This window comes from Trichomonas vaginalis, chromosome V, assembly GCF_026262505.1.
Source record: "Trichomonas vaginalis G3 chromosome V, whole genome shotgun sequence".
NCBI lineage: Eukaryota > Parabasalia > Trichomonadida > Trichomonadidae > Trichomonas > Trichomonas vaginalis.
Genome location: NC_067207.1, coordinates 1466204 through 1487276, shown reverse-complemented (window position 1 = coordinate 1487276; position 21073 = coordinate 1466204). Strand labels below are relative to the sequence as shown.

The 21073-nt window shown below is 32.7% G+C and overlaps 12 protein-coding genes and 1 pseudogene across 13 annotated transcripts, besides 4 other annotated features; 6 read left to right on the top strand and 7 right to left on the bottom strand.

Moving 5' to 3' along the window:
* Positions 1-267: 267 nt before the first annotated feature.
* On the bottom strand, positions 268-1658 carry TVAGG3_0261130 (8-oxo-dGTP phosphohydrolase protein; the record flags this gene model as incomplete). Its single annotated transcript, XM_001326299.1, has 1 exon — positions 327-1634. The coding sequence occupies one exon, from the start codon at positions 1632-1634 to the stop codon at positions 327-329; it is 1308 nt and encodes a 435-aa protein (XP_001326334.1).
* Positions 1659-1897: 239 nt separating this feature from the next.
* Positions 1898-3220, bottom strand: TVAGG3_0261110 (ubiquitin protein ligase activity family; the record flags this gene model as incomplete). The annotated part of the gene is made up of 1 exon (XM_001326297.2): positions 2663-3190. One exon carries the CDS (start codon positions 3188-3190, stop codon positions 2663-2665), a length of 528 nt encoding a protein of 175 aa, XP_001326332.1.
* TVAGG3_0261120 (uncharacterized protein) lies at positions 1939-2499 on the top strand (the record flags this gene model as incomplete). Its single annotated transcript, XM_001326298.1, has 1 exon — positions 1939-2499. One exon carries the CDS (start codon positions 1939-1941, stop codon positions 2497-2499), a length of 561 nt encoding a protein of 186 aa, XP_001326333.1.
* Positions 3221-3357: 137 nt separating the features above from the next.
* Positions 3358-3684, bottom strand: TVAGG3_0261100 (histone H4-2; the record flags this gene model as incomplete). The annotated part of the gene is made up of 1 exon (XM_001326296.2): positions 3366-3671. One exon carries the CDS (start codon positions 3669-3671, stop codon positions 3366-3368), a length of 306 nt encoding a protein of 101 aa, XP_001326331.1.
* An 82-nt stretch (positions 3685-3766) lies between these two features.
* TVAGG3_0261090 (uncharacterized protein) lies at positions 3767-4697 on the bottom strand (the record flags this gene model as incomplete). Its single annotated transcript, XM_001326295.2, has 1 exon — positions 4346-4687. The coding sequence occupies one exon, from the start codon at positions 4685-4687 to the stop codon at positions 4346-4348; it is 342 nt and encodes a 113-aa protein (XP_001326330.1).
* A 464-nt stretch (positions 4698-5161) lies between these two features.
* On the bottom strand, positions 5162-6497 carry TVAGG3_0261080 (FMN binding; the record flags this gene model as incomplete). Its single annotated transcript, XM_001326294.1, has 1 exon — positions 5344-6480. The coding sequence occupies one exon, from the start codon at positions 6478-6480 to the stop codon at positions 5344-5346; it is 1137 nt and encodes a 378-aa protein (XP_001326329.1).
* A 1122-nt stretch (positions 6498-7619) lies between these two features.
* TVAGG3_0261070 (uncharacterized protein) lies at positions 7620-8442 on the top strand (the record flags this gene model as incomplete). Its single annotated transcript, XM_001326293.1, has 1 exon — positions 7629-8222. The coding sequence occupies one exon, from the start codon at positions 7629-7631 to the stop codon at positions 8220-8222; it is 594 nt and encodes a 197-aa protein (XP_001326328.1).
* Positions 8443-8527: 85 nt separating this feature from the next.
* TVAGG3_0261060 (LMBR1-like membrane protein family) lies at positions 8528-10235 on the top strand (the record flags this gene model as incomplete). The annotated part of the gene is made up of 1 exon (XM_001326292.1): positions 8878-10209. The coding sequence occupies one exon, from the start codon at positions 8878-8880 to the stop codon at positions 10207-10209; it is 1332 nt and encodes a 443-aa protein (XP_001326327.1).
* A 284-nt stretch (positions 10236-10519) lies between these two features.
* Positions 10520-11130, top strand: TVAGG3_0261050 (retrograde vesicle-mediated transport, Golgi to ER; the record flags this gene model as incomplete). Its single annotated transcript, XM_001326291.2, has 1 exon — positions 10520-11107. One exon carries the CDS (start codon positions 10520-10522, stop codon positions 11105-11107), a length of 588 nt encoding a protein of 195 aa, XP_001326326.1.
* Positions 11131-11498: 368 nt separating this feature from the next.
* Positions 11499-12207, bottom strand: TVAGG3_0261040 (small Rab GTPase RabX5; the record flags this gene model as incomplete). The annotated part of the gene is made up of 1 exon (XM_001326290.2): positions 11570-12199. The coding sequence occupies one exon, from the start codon at positions 12197-12199 to the stop codon at positions 11570-11572; it is 630 nt and encodes a 209-aa protein (XP_001326325.1).
* A 736-nt stretch (positions 12208-12943) lies between these two features.
* On the top strand, positions 12944-15074 carry TVAGG3_0261030 (ribonuclease inhibitor domain-containing protein; the record flags this gene model as incomplete). The annotated part of the gene is made up of 1 exon (XM_001326289.1): positions 12960-15074. The coding sequence occupies one exon, from the start codon at positions 12960-12962 to the stop codon at positions 15072-15074; it is 2115 nt and encodes a 704-aa protein (XP_001326324.1).
* Positions 15075-15085: 11 nt separating this feature from the next.
* Positions 15086-15113: a terminal%2Cinverted (terminal inverted repeat of Mariner transposon ID:TVAGG3_0261010).
* Positions 15086-16388: a mobile genetic element.
* TVAGG3_0261020 lies at positions 15166-16292 on the bottom strand (annotated as a pseudogene). The gene has a single exon. A coding segment is annotated over exon 1 (1127 nt).
* Positions 16361-16388: a terminal%2Cinverted (terminal inverted repeat of Mariner transposon ID:TVAGG3_0261010).
* Positions 16389-16439: 51 nt separating this feature from the next.
* Positions 16440-16553: a mobile genetic element.
* Positions 16554-17104: 551 nt separating this feature from the next.
* Positions 17105-17530, top strand: TVAGG3_0260990 (uncharacterized protein; the record flags this gene model as incomplete). The annotated part of the gene is made up of 1 exon (XM_001326288.1): positions 17105-17341. The coding sequence occupies one exon, from the start codon at positions 17105-17107 to the stop codon at positions 17339-17341; it is 237 nt and encodes a 78-aa protein (XP_001326323.1).
* Positions 17531-21073: the final 3543 nt, after the last annotated feature.

Sequence of the window (21073 nt, the reverse complement as noted above, 5' to 3'; positions counted from 1 at the left end):
ATAGTGTTATAATGGAAATGATGGATTTTGGTTTTGTTCTTTAGCAGAAAACACTTCTTTGTGAAAAGGAAAGCCGATTGTCTGTTGATATTTGGCGTGAGGCATCATTGAAAATTAACCTTAAATATCTGAATTGAAAGCCATGTCATAGGGGCGTAAGTGAACCCTTAAAAAAATGACAAAAGCCACAATTATTTTTGATTCAAACCATGTTTGAGTTGTGAAAAAATTAAATGATACAAACAAAAATATTATGAATATAAGAATATTTTATTATAGATTTTTTTACTAAATTTATAGAAATTTTTTGAGTTCTAAAAAAAATATTAGTAAGCACCTAAGAGGGCTTGACTATTCAACATATCGGATTCATCTTTCTTGCTTTTCTTCCTCTTGAGAAGACAAATAACAAGAATAATAATGATAATAATTAACAGAACAGAAACAACGGAAACAACTATCCAAATAACAGTCTTACTAGTTGGTGGATTAGCAATTACATCAAGGATTGCACCCATTGTCCATGATGTATTGACACCGTTGATTAATTCTGTTCTAATGATTGTAGGATCATTACCAATACCGAATCCATCTGTAAAAGAGTTGTATTGGAGTATTCCATTCAAGCAGTAGTAGTATTTGAAAGAATCTTGTGAAGCTATTTCTTCCATTTCTTCTTTTGTCATAGAACAAATGTGTTTGACGCTATCAAGGAATTCTGATGGAGTAGAATGATCTGACAGATTTGCGAATTGAGCGTAACTTGTTATTCCTCCTAAACCAAAAAAGGTTTTTGTTCCTTGTGATCGTGGAGGAATTTTCGCTTTCTGTATTTCGGGTAATAATATATTCCTTACAGCTGTAGTACATTTGTCGAAATCTGATTGTCCGTATAAAGGTGTCGAATCTAAGTAATATAAGTAGCCTGTGTTCAAACATGGAAAGTCTGTTTTCTCTTTTTCTTTTTTAATGAATGATTTCGCAACTTGTTTGTAAAATTCTACGACACCAAATCCTAAAAATGAATAAACGAATACATAATGACGTTTTCCATTATATTTGAATGTCCTATAGTTCTCAGAATTATCACGTTCATCTGTCTGCTGCGCTATTTGGAATGAAGCGCCACCTAATTCAGTAATTCCAACTGCAACATCATCTGTGAACTTACTGTAAAGATTATTAACTGAAATCCAAGCAAAATATGCTTCGTCTTGACCTGATATAACTCTGATGTTTGAGTCTGGGAAATTAAAATCAGTTTCTTTTCTTAAAACATGAATTGTTCGCTTTATAATATCGTTTTGCGTTTTTTGATCAAGTAATCTCATACCTGCTGTTGCATAAAGAGTAAATTTCGCTCTTTTAATATCATCTAATTTTAATATTGCATAAATATGATCTTTAATATATTGAACAAGTTGTGGTATTGTTTCATCAAATTGTGCAGCATCTGCTAGCTTCAGAGAGCATTTAATTACAGCCTTTGACGAATCAGAAAATGGTTTTACCTCTGGCCATTTCGCATCATCGTCCCATTGGTAAAGATACACCCTACTACCTGTACTCCCGCAATCAACTCCAATTCCATATGTTATTTTGGAAGTAACAGCATAAACAAATAAAAACAACATATATTTTTTCTTGATGACTATAAAAAAAATTTCATGAAAATTCAATTGAAAACCGATTTTATAATAAAAGCACAATATTGGATGAAAATATCATTTCGGTTGTAAATAAATTGAATTGGTTAGAGCTCTATTGTTTTCAAAACTAACAATTCAAAATCAAACATTTGTAAGGGAAATGGAGAATGTTGTGGATGGTCTTATGAATGGTGCTTCCATATCTGATTCCCCGGAAGCTAGTAAATCCGAGGTAATAATGGCCCTAGCACTAATGAAGAAGGAAGCAACGTTTAAAAATAATTCAACAATGACAAAGAAAATAGAGCAAATCATGAACAATATTGGATACCATCCAAATAACTGTCCATTACCAAAACTATCAAGACCATCAACTGCATCTCCAATGGAATTAGAATCACATAGTTTAGCGAACTACTATGATACTGAAAGACTCAGATTACGTGATCTTAGGTCTGAGCAGCGTAAGTCTATTGTCGAAAAGCAAGAAGAAGAAATGGAATTATTTAAGAAGAAAAATAAAATACGAGGAGTCGATCAAGTGGATGCTAAACTAGCTAACCTTCTTGTTCTAAGATACAACCGTGACCCAAGAATGAAGGAAATGCAAGACAATCTGAAACAATCATTTTCAGCTCAAAACAGAATTTCACGAGCTGAAAGAGCCTACAAGATGAAACTTGGCCAGTTAATATCATCACAAAAAATTGAACTGCAAAAGTTTGATCGAAAAGTTGAAGTTGAACTTCAGCATTTTGATTCAATTGCAGCTCAAGAGATGAAAAATCAAACATCTGTCCTTAGGAAATCTATGCCAATAACGTCTATTCACAATACATTTGATATGTAAATTAAAAATCTATGTTTGTGTATGTTTTGCTTTTTAGTTAAATACATTAAATATTTTTAATACCCTTAATTCACATTCAGCTTGTGTTGGTTAATAATTTTTCGGATCTGAAAAATATATAATGAAAATGTGTCCTTTCGAAGAGACGCTTTATTTAATTATTTTAATTGCTTGGATAGTCATCATCTTCATCTTCTACAACCTTGGGAGCAGGAATTTCGAAGTCAAGCAATTGGTCGGTAAATGAAGGAATTATTGCACCTATTAGTTTATCAATTTCATGCTTTGCGTCGGTTTTTGACTTTGTAGATAAGATTTTCATAATTAGAGAATAAATTATTTGATTTTCAACGCCATATTGAAATAACACAATCCAAACTCTCTTTGGAATATAATTCCATAGCCGTGCAAGTTTCTTTTGCCATTCATCAGTGCCTTTGGGCGGAGAATAAGATCCGTAATCGATTTCGGGAGGATTTTGTAATATAATTTTTCTTTTGATCTCTCCATTTTTCTCTTTTCCGTATGCACATTTAATATTTGTTCGACAAATAGGGCAGTTCATTTCATGCGTTGCAATCCAAACTGATAAACAGTCAAAGCAGACAAGATGGTTGCATGGTTCGATAACTAGCATGTTCTTTTTCTTCTTTGTGCATATCAAGCAATATTTTTTCTTGGGTTTCAACATTCCGATGAGAACATGCAATCAACTGATTGTGGCAATCTGCTATCAGTACTAAGAAAAATGATAGGTAATGTGTATGTCAATATGGTGGTAATAAAGAAAAAACTATTTTTATTGAGTAAAATTAATTAATTTTTAAAAAAGCATGAAGATTGAGAAATTAATAAAATAGGACATTTTAGAAACCGTAGAGTGTCTTGCCCTGGCGCTTTAGAGCATAGACAACATCCATAGCTGTAACTGTTTTACGACGAGCATGTTCTGTGTATGTAACTGAGTCACGAATGACGTTCTCAAGGAAGTGACGAAGGACGCCACGAACTTCTTCGTAGATATCACCAGAGATACGCTTGACGCCACCACGACGAGCGAGACGACGAATAGCTGGCTTTGTGATACCCTGAATGTTCTCACGCATAACCTTACGATGGCGTTTAGCACCACCCTTACCAAGACCCTTACCACCTTTACCGCGGCCAGACATCTGTTATTAAATTATGGCAATTTTCATTTTGGCGGGAAAAAGAGATCATTAAAATGCCATTTTAAGTCCTTCTATTTTGAGAGCTAATAAATGTGAGAAAGTTGTGAAGCATGAAATAATTTAGTTCCTTTGTTTTCCTTTCAAGTCTCAAAGCAATTTCATAAATTGCTTTGAGACTTAAAAACCTTTAAAAATAATTTCAGTAAAATAAAAATGTCTTGCTGGAGATCCTTTATGATGAATTTAATTTTAGTTTGTATCATGTGTCGTATGTATGAAGAAAATAATAAGATAATTTGAACGGTGCAAATAAAAATTTCTAAGAATGACTAAAGAGACATAATTAATGAAATCATTCAAAAGAGATATTGAAATATTTTCAAAATGTATGAAATCATGGAGAATCGATTGATCACAGGTTGTCATACGGCAAAGGATTTAGCTCGATGAGGTTCAATGGCCAATTGTTTATCAAAGTAGTTAGCGTATTTATATAGATTATAAAAGCAACTGTCTTATAGTGAGAAAACGCAAACTTTCAAAAATTTATTGAGAGTGTCAGACATCAGCGGAACATACTAGCATTCCGTGCTTAATGTAATTTAAAAATGATTTATGTGGTATTAAATTAATCAAAATTGCATATGAAAGTGTTTAAAACAATATTATAGACCTTATTTGCTAGACCCTTGAATAATCTCCTCTTTTGTGAAGTACTCATATTTAACTTCATTCTGCTTCACTTTTATTGAAGGGAGATTGCCTCGTTGCAAAATGTCAAATGAACCAGGAATATATTTGTTGTCAACAAAGTCAGACATAATATATCCCGCATTCATATTAAGGTGTTGTCCATTATGAAAGATTTGATTAGACATTTGAGACTGAATTGGTGTACCAAACTTAGGTAAGTCTTGTTTGTTACCGTAATATATGGTGTTTGATGGAGTTGATGCGTTTCCTTCTGTGTTTGCACCATTAAATCCTGCACCGAATGTCTGTGGACCACGATTCATGCGTGAAAATCAAAATATTTTGAAATTACTGCTGGTATTCAAAAATATCAAAATAATTTAAGCAACATTACTAGACAGATAGTAACAAGCAGGAATTTAAAGTAATAAAGGAGTGTTAGTAACTCTTCACAAAAATTACTGCCATATTTGAAATTCTAATTGATAATTTTTATTAATAATTTGCTATTGAGCTGATCTTTTAATATTCAGATTCAATTGCCACAAAATTGAGAAAGAACGTTTCTTACATATTTACGTCATTCAATTTTCTAAATATAGATTAATCTATAATGACTTGGAAAAAGTTAGAATAATACGACTTTAAAATTTGCAAGTTATCGGCGTTAGATATTTACATTTTGAAAGCATTATTTTACATTCAATTCGATTTTTGAAATGGATCGTATATTTCAAATATTATTTATTACTGATGCAGATATAATATTATTTAATTATATAATTGAATAGTTTACTCTTCGATTAAAAGCACGTTTTGGTATATTTATTAATTGGAATGGTGTTCCGATATTGGAAACGCATCGAAATTTTGCATCTCGAATCTTTTGTTTTCATATTTTGGAAAAAAAAATAATGGGAAATTTATTCTAATTCTATATTATCAATCTACTCAAATTGTATGATGGTTTTGAATTTATTTAGTATGGTTGAAGGCATTTGCATGGTTTCTCGGCCATTGCCTCAAAGAAGCATCTGTTGCATGAAATGCATGATAATTCTTTGATTTTTCCGGATTTAAGATCGTTAATGAGCATTGGCTCTCTGATGAAAGCTCTTGAAAGAGAAACGATGTCGCATGCGCCACTCTTGATGGCATCTTCCATCTCTGTAAGTTTGCGGAAGCCACCAACGCAGGCAACTGGTATCTTAACATGTTTCTTGATTTCGCGAGAATATTCTAAGTTGAATGTTGGCTTGAAGTGGATATCGCTTAAACGCTTTCTCATTGCTTCTCTCTTCTTTGGATCCTTGAAGGAGTAATCGAAATCGATTTCTCCTAAGAGGGAGTATGGTTTCCTTCCACTGCCACTAGAGATTTCGATCATATCAACACCACAAGCTTGGGCAAGCTTAGCTGTTTCGATGGCAGACTGGAGTGTAACGCCATTTGGCTCGATATCATGTCCGTTCATCTTGATAGAGATAGCAAATGGTGATGGTAAGACGGATCTGATGCCTTCAACGATTTCCTTGACAATTCTGAAGCGGCCAGCAACAGAACCACTATAGTCGTCTGTTCTCTTGTTCCAGATTGGTGAAATGAATTCACCAAGAAGATATCCATGAGCAGCGTGAAGCTGGATGCCATCCGCACCAGTAGCGTATGTACGCTTGGCTGTAGATATGAAGCATTCGATTGTACGCATGATATCATCGTGTGTCATGGCTTCTGTGAATTTGTTAACCTTAGATGGACCAAGAGGAACTAATCCACCTGTGAATTCCTTCTTTGTGGAGGCGCCACCGTGGTTAAGCTGGAACATAATTAATCCCTTGTGCTCATGAATTGCTTCAACCATTTTAGCTAAAGCATCTTGCTGCTGATCATTAATAAGGCCAAGTTGTGTTCTGTGTGTTCTTCCTTGCATTTCTGTATAAACACCACCAGAAACGATCAATCCGCAGCCGCCTTGAGAAAGAGCTGTGTAAATTGATGTTAAACGAGGTGTTGGAAAGCCATGCTCATCAGCAAGAGCTTCATATGTAGCTGATCTCATGATTCTGTTCTTGCACATAAGGCCATTGATCTGAGGTTTTGTAAAAACAACACTCATAGATAGTATAAAAGTGTCAAATCACTTTGGGAAAAAGTGCTTATCAAATCAGAGATACTGGCCGGCCAACAATGTTTTTTGGATGAAACGGATGTAAATATATTAAATATTAATATTTATTAAAAACTATCATTCGATCAAATAATATTGATTGAATCAACAACGATTATCATCGATACAATTTTTACGATATTTGAGAGAAAATAAAAATTATCTATTCAATTTTAAAATTTGCTATTTACCTAATACTTGGATAGTAAATAATAAATTTGATAGTATGATTAAACAAAATTTGAAATTTTGCTAGTTTTTATTTTTCTCTAAGGAATTGTGGGCAATAAAGAATATATTTGTATGTGTGTTTAAAAGTAGAATGTATTTACACATTTAATTTTTCAATAAATATCATGGAAAGCCAGAAATTAAAGTTGTTTATATATTTTTTTCAAGTTAAATTTAAATATCTGGATTTTTTGGGATAGGATTAGAAGCTAGATTCAAGGCTATAATGTTACAGAATTGATGATATTGACTTCCGTCAATAGAAATCATTAATTTTCTCGAATTCTATAATTTTCCTTTCATACCTATTATATTTTTATTGAATATAACAGCGTAGGGTAGCCACTTATGATAGGTAACCTAGAGTTCGGAGAAAATGTTTGAGAAGTCCTCATTTCGATTCAACTGATTCACATTGACTGCTAACTTATGGAAATCAGCATACAAACTTTCCATTAATTGAATGAGTTAATATCTTTCAGACGAATTCCCACTAATGATGTATGATTAACTATGAAAGAATAGCTTTTGCATTCGCCCCAATAATGCTACCCACCCGTAACTTATAGAAGAAGTGTATTATTTTTCTCTTACCCTACAAACAATTATTCTGCTACAATGAAAATAACAGTATTTACTGCATCTGGCATATTTAAATTTATGAATAATGTTCGCTAGGTTTTTGAGAACAATTCCGGAATAAAATTCGATTTCGAGAAATACATTTTTTCCACAATATTTTAGACGATATCACTATAGGAGATATTATTCTCATTGCGACTCGCATAAATGTAAAATTTTTTTTGAAACAATGAATTTTTTCTACCCGCAAGTCACTTTTCCTTTTTTTGTTAAACGTCTCCAATATGAAGTCCTGCAGTCATTGTGTACGCTGCCAATGCGGAAACATCGAATGCAGAGACATTTCTAAGGAAGCACCCGAAATACTTCATATCCATAGAAAAACTATTGAATTACTGCACGAAAATGCATTGAATTTCTCATCGCTTCAAGCTTGCGGCATAATCGTTCATAATCAGAATTTTATAGAACCAGTTAATAGAGGTCCAAAAGTGTTTGGCCTCAGATGCTCATCCTGCAAGCAAACATTTTACATTTTTACATGCCGTTCTAAATTCGCAATAGGATTCCCTAAATCATTACCAATACTACCAAGTGATTCTACTGAATTGCCATCTGGCTTCGGAGATGAACTCATTCCACAAATTCCATTAATTTTGAAGCCATTTATTTTTGCAATACCTACAAAAGTATCCCTTCAACATTCCTTATCTTGGGAAGATGATGAAATTGAACCAGTTGACATAGATGATGATTTTATGTTTTCATCCATGAATAATGGGACAATAGTTGGTTCATATGAAGAAAGACCTATGATGGACCATGAATCCTACTTATCTTACCAAGAAAATTTAACTTTCCCTAATCATCACTACTAAGTATTGATCAAAGTATTGAATCCTTTGTTCGATTTAATTTTATTATCATATTAGTCATCTATCCTCAGTTTAATAAAGAAGTATTTTCTTTATAGCTAAACTCACCGGAGTTTCAAAATGTTGACGCAAAATTTTCAAAAATTGAATTGATTTGAAATATTTACACGGATAAATTTATAAAAAATTATACAATTGCTAATTTTAAACATTTTACTTGACCATCCAATCCTACATAATGAACTATGAAGGGTTCCAATTTTTCAACAATAAAATCGATATTGAGAAATTTCTGAACGGAACGATAAAATCAAAAATTTTTATGAATTCTATTGCTTCTCTTTGTATCCTTGGATGCATTCTTGCAGTAATCATCGTGATAGTCTTTTATTCATACTACGGATCTTACAGGCATCCAGCATTCGTTAATTTCTTCATGATAATCTCAGCATGTATTCCAGTAGTGATGGTAAGTGGGATATTACCGTATGATATCTCATTAGCCATCAGCAATGATCCAAATCAATAATCGAACTATGTACTAATCTCTCTCAAAATCTTGTATTGGATTTCATTCGTTTTAACATGGGCAGTAGTTCTTTTCCTAGTTTCATACTTAAACTATTCTCATAACCTATCAGTAAAGCATCGATTATGGATGGTTCTACGTGAAAATTTGATCTTTTACGGTATTGCTGGAATTCTTTTTGCAATTGCAATTATTATCATGCTTGCGACACATAAACTCAAGATAAATACGATACCTTCCCTATTTGTTGCCTTGAGTAATGGATATGGCTTAGTTTTACTATGCATTGCTTTTGGCTACGGATTTGTTGAATTACCAAGGCGACTTTGGCTTACAGCTGATCCAGGATATGGATACAGAATCAAACTAAACCAAATGTACAAAGAAATCAATCTTTGCGCAGAATCTGTTGCGAATGCAGATGCATCTTTAGATATTTACAGGATTGCTGAAGAAAACATCAATCACGACATGATCTCTAAGTTCATTTCATTGTGTAAAAACAAAGCAGATCGCATAAATCTCTTAAAATCATCTCTTCCCATTCCAGATAAATATTATTCATCACAACCTACGAATAAGATGATAAATGTTGTTAGAAAAACAGATTGGAGTACTTGCACACTCTCAAACATCGAAGATTTCTTATGTTTACTCGATCAAACAGCAGAAGCTTTAGATCAATGCAAAAACTTCGTTCTAGCAACATCGAAACAGGCAGAAAGAGCACTTTACGATTACAAATCATCGTTCTCAAACAAAATCAAGCCAAAAATAACAAAAATTTTCAAGAAAATTTTAAGTATTATTTTGATTGTTATTTTTGTTATAATTTGCTGCTGGGGCGAGGTCACATTAGTTTTCTCAAAGCCACAGATCAATCTTTTGTATGCAATTACTAATTCTGGAATCCCAATTGGCACAAAACAAGCTTTATTTACATTTCCTTATATAAGCTTTCTTTTATTTATAGGAGGATGGACTCTCATCAATGCAAGAGTTGGTTCCTTCTATCGATTTATTCCTCACGCTACAAATGCGAATACATTAAATTATTGGGCAGTTTTGATTTGTCGTCTTGGCCCAACAATAGGCTATCATTATCTCTTACAAATTGGTGTTCCTAAGACATCGTTTGGAGAAGTTATGGGAATTATGGATGATGTCAGTTCTATTGGCGATTATTGGAACTATCTTTCACCAATACTTATGATAATTGTTGGAATTTTTGTTGGTTTCAACCTTTGGGCAAAAATTAAAAATTGCTGCTCTTGTTTTGGCAATTATTTGGATACTTTCACTAATGAGGAAGAGAAGAACATTCAACTAGGTGAAGAAGTACTAAAAGAGTTGTCTATTGACGCCAGCAATTGGATTGAAGAAAATCCAAGATTATCTGTATCAAGCATCTTGAAGAGCTATGAAAGCGAACTCAAAGAGTTTGATACTGTCGATATATAAAATCCTGTTTTTATTTTTCTTTATTTAACTTTAAATTTTTAGATTATTCCTAACAATAACGCAAAATAGACTAATGGGAATACTAAAAATTCAAATTTTAGAAGAATTCTAATTGGATGAGATTCATTAGGAATGGATACTGATTCAATAATTAAAATGTCAATTAATTTACATCATGTTATTGTAAGATTTATTAAACCATTAGGATGTACATTCCATGCACATCATTAATTGCATTATATAACAGTCTTTTTTCATATCAAATTTTTCGCTTTAGGATTTTGTAAAGGCAACTGCCGCTCAGAAAAAAATGCCGAAAGATCAGGATGTTGTGATGTGCTGCAAGATCGTAGTTCTTGGCGATTCTGGGGTAGGTAAGACAAGTTTAGCCAATCGCTGGATTAATGGTGTTTGGCAGGATTCAGTTAAGCCCACGATTGGCGCCAATCATCAAAGAAAGAGAGTACAGATAGACAGAAATAATTTAGATGTTTTCATGTGGGATACAGCTGGCCAAGAGCAATTCAGATCTCTTGCGCCAGTGTATACTCGCTCATCATCTGCTGTGATTATAGTTGCATCTATAATCGAACGTGCATCATTTGAATCAATAGAAAATTGGATAGAAATCGTAAAGTCTACATCAGAAAAAATGCCTCCGTTAGTTCTTGCAGTAAATAAAATCGATTTACCAGACGCTGTTATAAATCAGGAAGAAATTATTGAGAAATATAAACCGCTATTTGCAGGTATATTCTTTACTTCTGCTTTATCTGGACAGGAAGTTGATCAATGCTTCAGATGCGCTTCAGAAGAAGCTTACAAATTCATTAAAGATAGTCAGCAAGTCGAATCCAAGCAGTTAGATGCCGAAAAGCAAAAGTCAGGTTGCTGCTAAATCTGCTACAACCTTTATTTTTTAATATACCTTTAAGTTGTATTGTCCGATTTTATAAAATTAGTATATTTGTTTTCTTAATTACATGTTTATTCATCTACACGCATCAACTCTTATTATGATATTTTCAATAAAATTTGATTATGAGCTTTTTCTATCTTATTACGCTAAGATTATCATTTTCTACGAATTCTTGGTAATATTCATAAATTATTTTATAACTCAGGCCCGGTAAGAAAAAATTAAGTTTTCAACTCAATTTTATGAGCCATGAAGATGAGGAACATGAAATTTTTAGGGAGAATCATTTAAATATCAAATTTAATTAAAGAAATCACAAGTTTTCCTTTCTGCCATATTTATTTCTTAGTCGGAAATAACTCGGCTTGTTAAAAAAATAAGGCATAAAGGAAGGTTTATATAATAAAATATCTCTTCGTAATTTGTAATGAATAATAGACTTTACTTGCAGCATCCGCCTTTCTTGTCTTCGTTTTCCTTGCGGAGGTCGACCTTACGGCCGCCATTGTTATTAGATTGTTGGTTGGATGGCTCCTTATCTTTGCGGCGCTTAACAGTTGTAGCAATCTTCATGAAAGTTTCTTCGACATTGAAAGCAGTCTTGGCAGATGTTTCATAATAAGGAATCTGGAATTCTTGAGCCATTTCTTCGCCTTCTTCTTTTGTAACCTGGCGGCTGATCTTTGGGTCTGAATATTGTCCATCAGCCTTGTTACCAACAAGAATAATATCTACTGGATCGGTAATTGATTCTTTGATTGAATTCATCCACTGCTTTGTTTTGTTGAAGGAATCACGATTTGTAACATCGAAAACAAGAAGGATACCGTTTGCGCCACGATAATATGCCTTGGTGATTGTTCTGAACTTTTCCTGGCCAGCTGTATCCCAGATCTGAAGCTTGACTTTAGCGTCATCAATTGTAACTTTACGAACTTTGAAATCGATACCAATTGTTGTCAAAAAGTTTTCGTTAAACTTGTCTTCGGCGAAACGAAGCAAGAGACAGCTTTTTCCGACAGAGGATTCACCTATAATCAAAAGCTTGATTAGGATTTCCGAGCTTTCCATTTTGTCATAACCGCCGGACTAAATCACAAACCGTCATTATTCTTACTATTCTGCTTGTTTTGCAGTAATTTTGGTTCAAAATAATTTGTATTTCATGATTTGGCTTAAATTTTAATTTTAAATCATCACCGGGCAAAATTAAATTCGACACAGAGATGATATGGAGTTATGCTACATTCTCGAGTTGAACCGCATTTTGTCCAAAAAGGTATTGCATAAATGTTGAAAAATGTTCATTATCCAGAACAAAAAACCCTGAAATCGAGTAAAGATAGAGTATATAATTGATTTATAGGAGTTTTAGAGTTAGGCGTGGATTTTTCACATGAAACGCAAACTATAAATGAAAACGAAACCAAGGATAATGCAAAATCGACATTTTACAACATGTTATTAGCTATTGTTTACGTTATATTTAGAAAATTTAAATTGTATATAAAAAATTATTATTTCTTGCGCAACACGATGAATAATTATTCTTTCTGTATCGCATTTTTTATTTGGCAAATCGAATATTGTAAAGACAAAAGTGTCATAGCGATCATTATTTGAATACCATCGTGTCAAATAACGTGCACAACGATCTTTTATGTCAAATCACACAATTTCGTCATTTCCACAATGATTTTCTAAGAAAAACTTCGTATTATTTAATACGGTTGATTCCAAAAATGACGGAGTCGAATTGATTTGTACCTGTACAAAACTTTTTTTTGAAAGCCAATTCAAATTTTTGTACAATCAAAACTAAAATTCTAAAATGGAAAAGCTTATTACAGTTAATGATTCGAAACTAAACTCTTTCAAACAGAATACATGGATAGATACAGAAGAAATCATGGTTGCAGTTCCTTGCGAATACAAAAGAGAGAAGAAAAAATTTACCAATGGTTTTTTGGTATGCACATATGGTACAAACTACATTTATAAACAAAAGATGCTGAATAAACCACATCTCAAGTTTGTTTTCCATTTGCTTGACTGTAATAAATTCCATGTCCAAGGCGACAAGATTGTTTTAACATATGATACATGCAACGTCGAGTTGAAAATGCAGAATATGGAAGAAGTTGCTTCAAAAATGCTGAGAATTTTTTCAGAGATGACATTTAATTGCAAAGAAGTTGAGTTTATGAAAATTCAAACAGACATTTCAATTCCTGATTACAAAGTTACCAAGCGTGTTCAAAACTCATTAGTTAATAGAGCTTTATTTTTATCTCATTTTTACAATACTGATGGAGAGATGCTTGTATCCAAAGATTACTTCAAGAAACTTGATGAAAAGCCAACAAAGAATCTTGTCATCAGCAGAAGATTGCATCCTGGCAACTATGCCGCACCTTTCGGCCACGCCATAGCTTGGGAAACATTTTTAGATACAGTAACATTCCAGAAATTCACAGCCTTAAAGTTCCCACGAATGTTGGATGCTTTATTGCAAAATTCTCAAACAATCGACAGAATCGCATTCACAGATTACAATGACAAGTATACTCCTACATTCGAGATGGAAAATATCGATTCTACGAACATCAGAAGGTTCTGGTTTTTGAGATGTAATTCTCAAACGATTATCAACTTTTTTGAAGCATCAGAGAACCTTCCAACGCCAATGAAAGAAATAGTTATCTCACAATCTGCATTCAGAGCTCAAGAATTTGCAGATATCGTAAAGAAAATTACAAAATCTCAAAGTGCAAGCGAAGTAAAGAAGTTTTTCGTTTCAAAGCTGAAGATAAAACCATTCCCATTCCATGATATTTCAAGACTTCTCTCCGTTGCTAACTATCTAGAATCTTTTATTTTCAGAGATGTCGATGCCGACGCATCCAGCGTAATTAGAGCCATCTGCAACGCTACAACACATGTAAGGGCCATTGTTTTAACTCACATGACCTTCAAATCCGACATTCCGCTGGGAATTGCACCACCAAATACACTTTTATCCATAAATGTCAGCAACTGCGCGTTCAAGCCATCGACATTCAAGTCACTCTTCGAGTTCCTCTGCTCCAAACCAGCCCAAGTACCTTTCTTCTTCCATGGAGTATCATTGGCCATAAAACCTGAAGTTTACAACAGCCTGGCAGAATTAAACTTCGGCGCTTTGTATCCAAATATCGCTGAATTCGACTTTAGTGGCAATAACATTCCATCAGAAGCCATGAGATACTTCTTTGCCTTCCTTTTCACTCAAAAACGAAATCATCTTCTTACATTAAACGAATGTCACCCAGAAGACCCACCGCAATTCCTTTCCTACGTATCTAAACTGGCCGTAAGTGTTCCTTTACTCGGTTTGGACTTAATGGGAAAGTATCCGGCATCAGAATTCGTTCCTTTCATCGAATCTCTTGAACAAGACCAAGCATTGCGTAGATTATCTCTTAGATGCAGATCAGCAGGTGATGCAGGCTTAGTCGCCTTCAAGAAACTCATCGAACAATTACCGGATTTGAATGAAGTTTCAGGTGACGGTTTCAAACCGTCGACTCCAACTCCACTTTTTGAGTTCTGGAAGAGTGTTAACGAGCATCCTAAGATTCAGACATGCGGTCTACCACAAGAAGATGTATCTTCTCTCGGTTTGACCTCTCAGAGAATGAATCACGAGATGAATCAGTTATTCCAAGAATTAAAGAAGATACCGAGAATGAGTACAGTTTCCCAACGCTTGGAATACATGATACAACAGGCAAAGAAGATGAGTGGAATGGATACAACTGATATGTACACAACAGATGGAACTTCAGAGATTTTCGAGAAGACAGCAACGATGGACTGCAATGATGACAACCAAAACGAGAATGATCAGCTCGATGGTGATGATCCTCACTCAGAAGAAATCGATTTGGAGGATGATAGTAACTAATTTTTTTTGTATAGGGTGTCCAAAGGTGTGTTTAGCACAAACCTGAATACTGCGAATAGAAATAAACAAGTTACATATATATAAAGTTTATTTAAATATAATCACCATTGGATTCAATCACGCGTTCGCAGTGATCGATCCAGGCTTGAAAGACACGCTTTAAATCATCATGAGAAAATTGCTCAAATTGCTCTCTTACAAAATTTTCAAGATCATCTGGACTCGCGAATTCGCGTCCTTCAGCTCTCTTTTTTAGCGTGCCGAATAAATAAAAGTCAGAGGGTGCAATATCAGGTGAATAAATTGGGTTTGGAACAACTTTGACATTGTTTTCCAACAAGTAATTCATTACCTTATGACTTTTGTGAACTCTTGAATTATCAAAATGAATTGCAAACTTTTGTTTTTGTTGTTTGGATTTCTCAAACTCATCAGAATTGATAATTTGAGTAAGAACATTGTCAATTAGATACTGAGCATTCATCGTATTAGGTTTTTGAAGAATATCAATTGCGATGATGCCATTCGCGCCCCAAAAAACCGACAACATCATCATTGGTGTGTCAATTTTTTTCTTCGGGAATGTTTGCGGATTTTCATCCTTCGGGATCCACATGATTTTGGCTTCTGTTGCATATTGAAACCAAGACTCGTCCCCTGTTACTAAAAAGCGAAACTTCTTGGATTGATACGCACCCAATATAGAGAGGAGCTCTTTCGAAGATTGGACTCTAGATTTTTTTGAACTGAATTAAGGTTGTGCGGAACCCAACGTGTATACGCTAGTTTGTAGTTCAAATAATTGTGCAGATAATAACTGACTGTTGTACGTGGTATCTTTGTCATCTCCTCTATCCTTCTGAGTGATGCTCTTGGGTCTTCATCTAGCGCTTGAAGAATTGCTTTGATTTTTCTTTGATCCGGCAATTTTTTGTCAATTTTTATGATGGGCGCCTTTTTGTTCATGAAGTGATACATCCTAACATGATACGTTACAGTGGAATAGCTAGGAGCATCCATACCGAAGCATTTTACCAATGTCTCGTAGATTTTTTTACAGTCTTTGCATTTTTTTGCAAGAGCGAGGATGTTTTCTTTATGATTCATTAAAAAAATGAAAAAAATCCCGCCAAAATTTCCCGCGAAACCGCCTCTTGTCTCAAAATTCATTTTATATCCCGGCATGGCGCCAAAATACAACATACTCATCATATACATATATTCATATTTTTTATTATATATTTATAATCAGCATATATCTCCTTTAATAGTCTCATATAGAGCGCTGTGCTAAACGCACCTTTGGACACCCTATATTATTATTTTTTAATTGAATAATATTTATATTTTTATCACATATTTAAAGGTGTACTTACGTCCCTATGACATTCAATTCAGGTGCTTAAGGTTAATTTTCAATGAAGCTTCACGTCGGTTGTCAAAAATTTGAATTAAAGTCAGATGGGCGTAAGGGCAGCCTTAATAAATAACATACTATTATTCATGAAATACAACATATGTCAATCACGCTATTCGAAAAATCAACGATTTTCTAAATATATTATGCATCGAACTTTTAGAGCTACGTAATTACTAATATATGCTTCATATGAAAAAATAAATATGGAAACAAAGAGAATTTTATAAATGTTGAGCTTTGGAACTCTAATATCTCTATCCCTAGAGATATCCTTTAAAAATGGAGTTATTTTGAAAAAGGGCTTCTCTAAAATCTCTTTAAAGTGTTCGCTATTGGAGGCTTGATGTTCTCGTGTCATACGCGAGAACTTCGTATCTCTCGTATCATGAATCTCCTAATTTTAAAATATCACTTTTTGTGAAAAGTGACAATTGGCAAATTTATCTCTCACATGGCATAAAACTTCCAAAAGAGAAGTATATGAGAGCAATTTGAACAAAAGAAGTAGGATGATGGTAGAACTATAGTAACACAAGATAATATACTATGGTTGCAGTATGAAAAATGAGTTGAAAAAAAAAATCACAGAGGTTGTCACTTTTATTTAAATATGGGTAATTGCTGTTCTATTCGATTTCCACAAGAAAATGACTTCTATGCAAATCTTCACGTTCCAAAAGCAAACCCGATAGATATTGTTCCAATAGACTCAAAATCAGACTCAGATATTCCATTATTTGCCCCTGCTGCTGAAGTAGATGATAACGATGTAATATCAGACCCAGAAACGCTTACAGATGCAGAAATTAATGCTTATGCTTCAAAATTAAGCGATAGCGACGAATAATTATTTTGTTATTTTTAGCCAAGTTTTATTAAATTCAAATACATATTAAGTTAATTAAAATATCAAGCATATTTGTATTAAATACCACTATGCCTTTCACTTTTAGCGAAAAATCATTTTTAATCTATATTCATAAAGGTTGACCGATTTCTCATTCGAAATATTACTAATATTGTCATCAAATTCTTTTCCTTCCTTGAGTTAAAGCTATTTTTCCATAACTAATACATAATTTGAGAATAATTTCGGTTTTCAAGTAATATTCATCATGTCTTATATATAATATTATGAAATTTGACTACAAGTAGTTCATTTAATTCACAATACTGAATAATATTCTAAAAACAAAATAATTAGCTTTGTACTACTGGAATGCTAATCCTTGGAATCTTTCAACTTATCTCCTTTATTCTTTAGTTTTTTCTCTCACAATGAATTACAAAGATATTTTATTTGTCAAAAATATATATTTAGAACTTTTAAATTTTTTATGACCGATTATGACATTCATCGAAGTAAATACAGTGAACTCAGAGATAACTTTAAATACCATATCGACTCATATGTTGCATTGTATCAGCTAAAAACAGGAAATATCAAAGATTTAAACTTGATTTACAAAATGATCAAAAACAGAATTGATTGATTCAAAGAGATATTTCCTCAAAATTATTATCAAGGATATTTTAAATGCCATTACGTATAACAACTTCTATACAAAGCCATACTTGAAACTTGCAAAATTCATCACTGATGACTATCATGTAACAATAAATGATATGGGATTCAATTCTGTTGTTAAATATTAATTCTATATGACACTACACAAAAATATCTCATTACCATAATTGAGAATTAAATGGTTTGTATTGGGCGCTTCATGGTGTGTCTTTTATTGTTCTTGCTCATTTTTGCACATGTTTGTATAAAAACAAAATAGAATTTAGTATAAAAAATTATCTTGGTAAATCATAAAATTCTCAAGAAAACAATAAAGATGATACTACTAATGCAAATCTAAAAATATTTCTTGCTTTGACTGTTTGGATTTTTGGCCTTACATAACAATCTTCTATATGAAAATTAGAAGTCTGTGGCAAATCATAATTATTTTTCTCATTATTAAATGTAATAGATCCTCCTGTACTTGTTGACTTTGATTCAATATATGAATCTGATATAGTCAAAATGTAGCCTTTTTCTGGAGAATCATCGTTATAAAACATATACTTAGCAATATTTTTCAAAAATATGCAGTTATCAACATTAACTGTGTAGAAGCTTGCAAACAAAACTTGGTTATTGTCAGTTCCGCATTTATTTCCAATAACATTGCAATAAGAAAATGTTTGAATGTTTGATCTATAAGTACTACTGAATTCAAATGAATAATTTCCTGTTTGGTTGTTTTCTCTGAAAATGGAGAAATTGCATAAGCCTGGACTTCCATAAAGAGGAATAACTGTTGATGAATATTTTTTGCATTTGTTGTTTGTGCTATTGAAATTAGAAAAACGAATATCACCCCATGCTATTTCAAACGTAATTTCTCCTATTGTTTCATTTTCGCCGCAGTTAGAAACTGAAACTTCAAACGCGTAGTTTTTATTGGAAGAATCAAATTTAGCTACTTGACAAAATGCTGTCTCTTGATTTGCTATTGATTCAAAATAACAAGATCGTTCTTGAACAAATTGCCCTGCAGAACGGCCATCATAGAAAACAGAGCCACCTTCTGATGTGGAACTGCAGCGATAAAATGTAGATTGCTCAAGCAATACACAGATATCTTTATCACTTTTGATGCAAATTGCACCTTTTTCTTTACACTTTTTAAAGAAACAAAAATTAATGTAATAATTGTTCTCTAATGTATCAATATATAATGGTGTTCCATTCTGTGTAAGTATAATTTTACTTTTATTATCATAATATTCGCTCCAACTGAACTTTCTTGCAATTTTCGTATTTTATCTAAGTATTTATTTTATTTAATGAGGGGTAGATTTATTTAGTTGGTATTCCAGTGCATTTGTTTCGTTCTGAAACATAAGAAATAAACATGAAACATGAAAAATTTCAGAAAAAATTCTTTAATCAAGTTTGATAAACGTGACATACTTTTTTTTACTTGAAATGTATTTTTTTCTCCTTTTACAATTACACTCTTTCAATTAAAGTAAAATGTAAAGCTTAGTATTTCTTTATGTTTCATTTTTTTACTTAGTCTGGAGTGAAGTTTGCACCAGAATATTTGATGTCTGCAAGTGAAAACTCTTCGTGTGGGTCATTAATGTCATTAATAGAAGAATAGCCATTAGCATCTTGGTTGCAGATGACAAAGTGAATCTTGAATCCATTAGATATAGATATTGTACTTTCTCATCTTATGCTGAATTGGAGAAGCTATTGGGTCTAATCCATGTTGTCGAATAGTAAATTTTATGCTATCATTATTTTATCAAGAGTTTCATAAATATCTGCAAGTATTAATATTTTGACGATAATAATTGAGGTGAAGCACATTTTGCAAATTTAAATAGGTAAGGAATTTTATCTGTTATATCTTTTGGATTTACATAACAATCTTCTCCATTAAAATTAGAAATATATGCTAAATCATAATTTTCTTTTTCATTAGTAAATGACACAGACCTCCCTCAAATTCGTCTTCAACTTCTCTTATAGATTTGTCATCAACATATGAATTTGAAATGGTCAAAGTGTAACCTTTACTATATTCATAAAACATGTACTTTGCAGTGTTATTTAAAAATATGCAGTGATCAACGTTAGTTGTGAATTTACAATAAAATAGAACTTGGTTATCATCTGTTCTACATTTATTTTCAATAATATTGCAATATGAAACTGTATGTGTTAATATATCATCATTAGTTCCTTCATTAGAATTAATATAAAATTCCAATGAATAACTTTCAGATTGATTGTTTCCTCTAAATGTCGAGAAATTACATATACCGGAATTTCCATCAAGGCTGCAACCTATTGATGAGTATCGACTGCATATGTTGTTTGTACTATTGATACTGGAAATAATTAGGTCGCCCATTCCAATGCCAAATGTATATTCCATTTTAGTTTCACTTTCTCCACATTTAGAAACTGAAACTTCAAGAGCGTAGTTTTTATAAGAAGCAGAATGTGTAACAGCTTGGCCAAATGCCTGGTCTGCTCTTGCTACTGAAGAAAAATAACAAGTTCGTTCTTGAACAAATTGTCCTCCTTGTTGGCAGTCAAAGGTAAGAGAACCACATTCTGCTATAGCACTGCAATTATTAAATGTGGATTGTTCGAGCAATGCACAGATTTCATTCGAACTTTTGATGAAAATTGCGCCTTGTTCTTTACATTTTTCAAAGAAACAAAAATATATGTAATAATTATTCTCTAACGCTTCAAAATATAGCTGTGTTCCATTCTGTGTTTGTACAACTTTATTTTCATTATCATAATATTTACTCCAGCTGAACTTTCTTGCAATTTTCGTGCTCGATCTTTGAATTTATAGGGTTAAGTGAGTTAGATTTATTTTGTTGATAATACAGTGCATTCATTAGTAAAGGTAGATTGTGGAGAATATGTCTTTATGAAATTTTAAAAAAGTGACAAAATATTTAAAATCTGACAAATTGTAACTGTTTATTTGAAGCAAAAAGTAATTCTATACTTTATTTTTGAATTCATTTGAAGGAAAACAATAATCTCTTG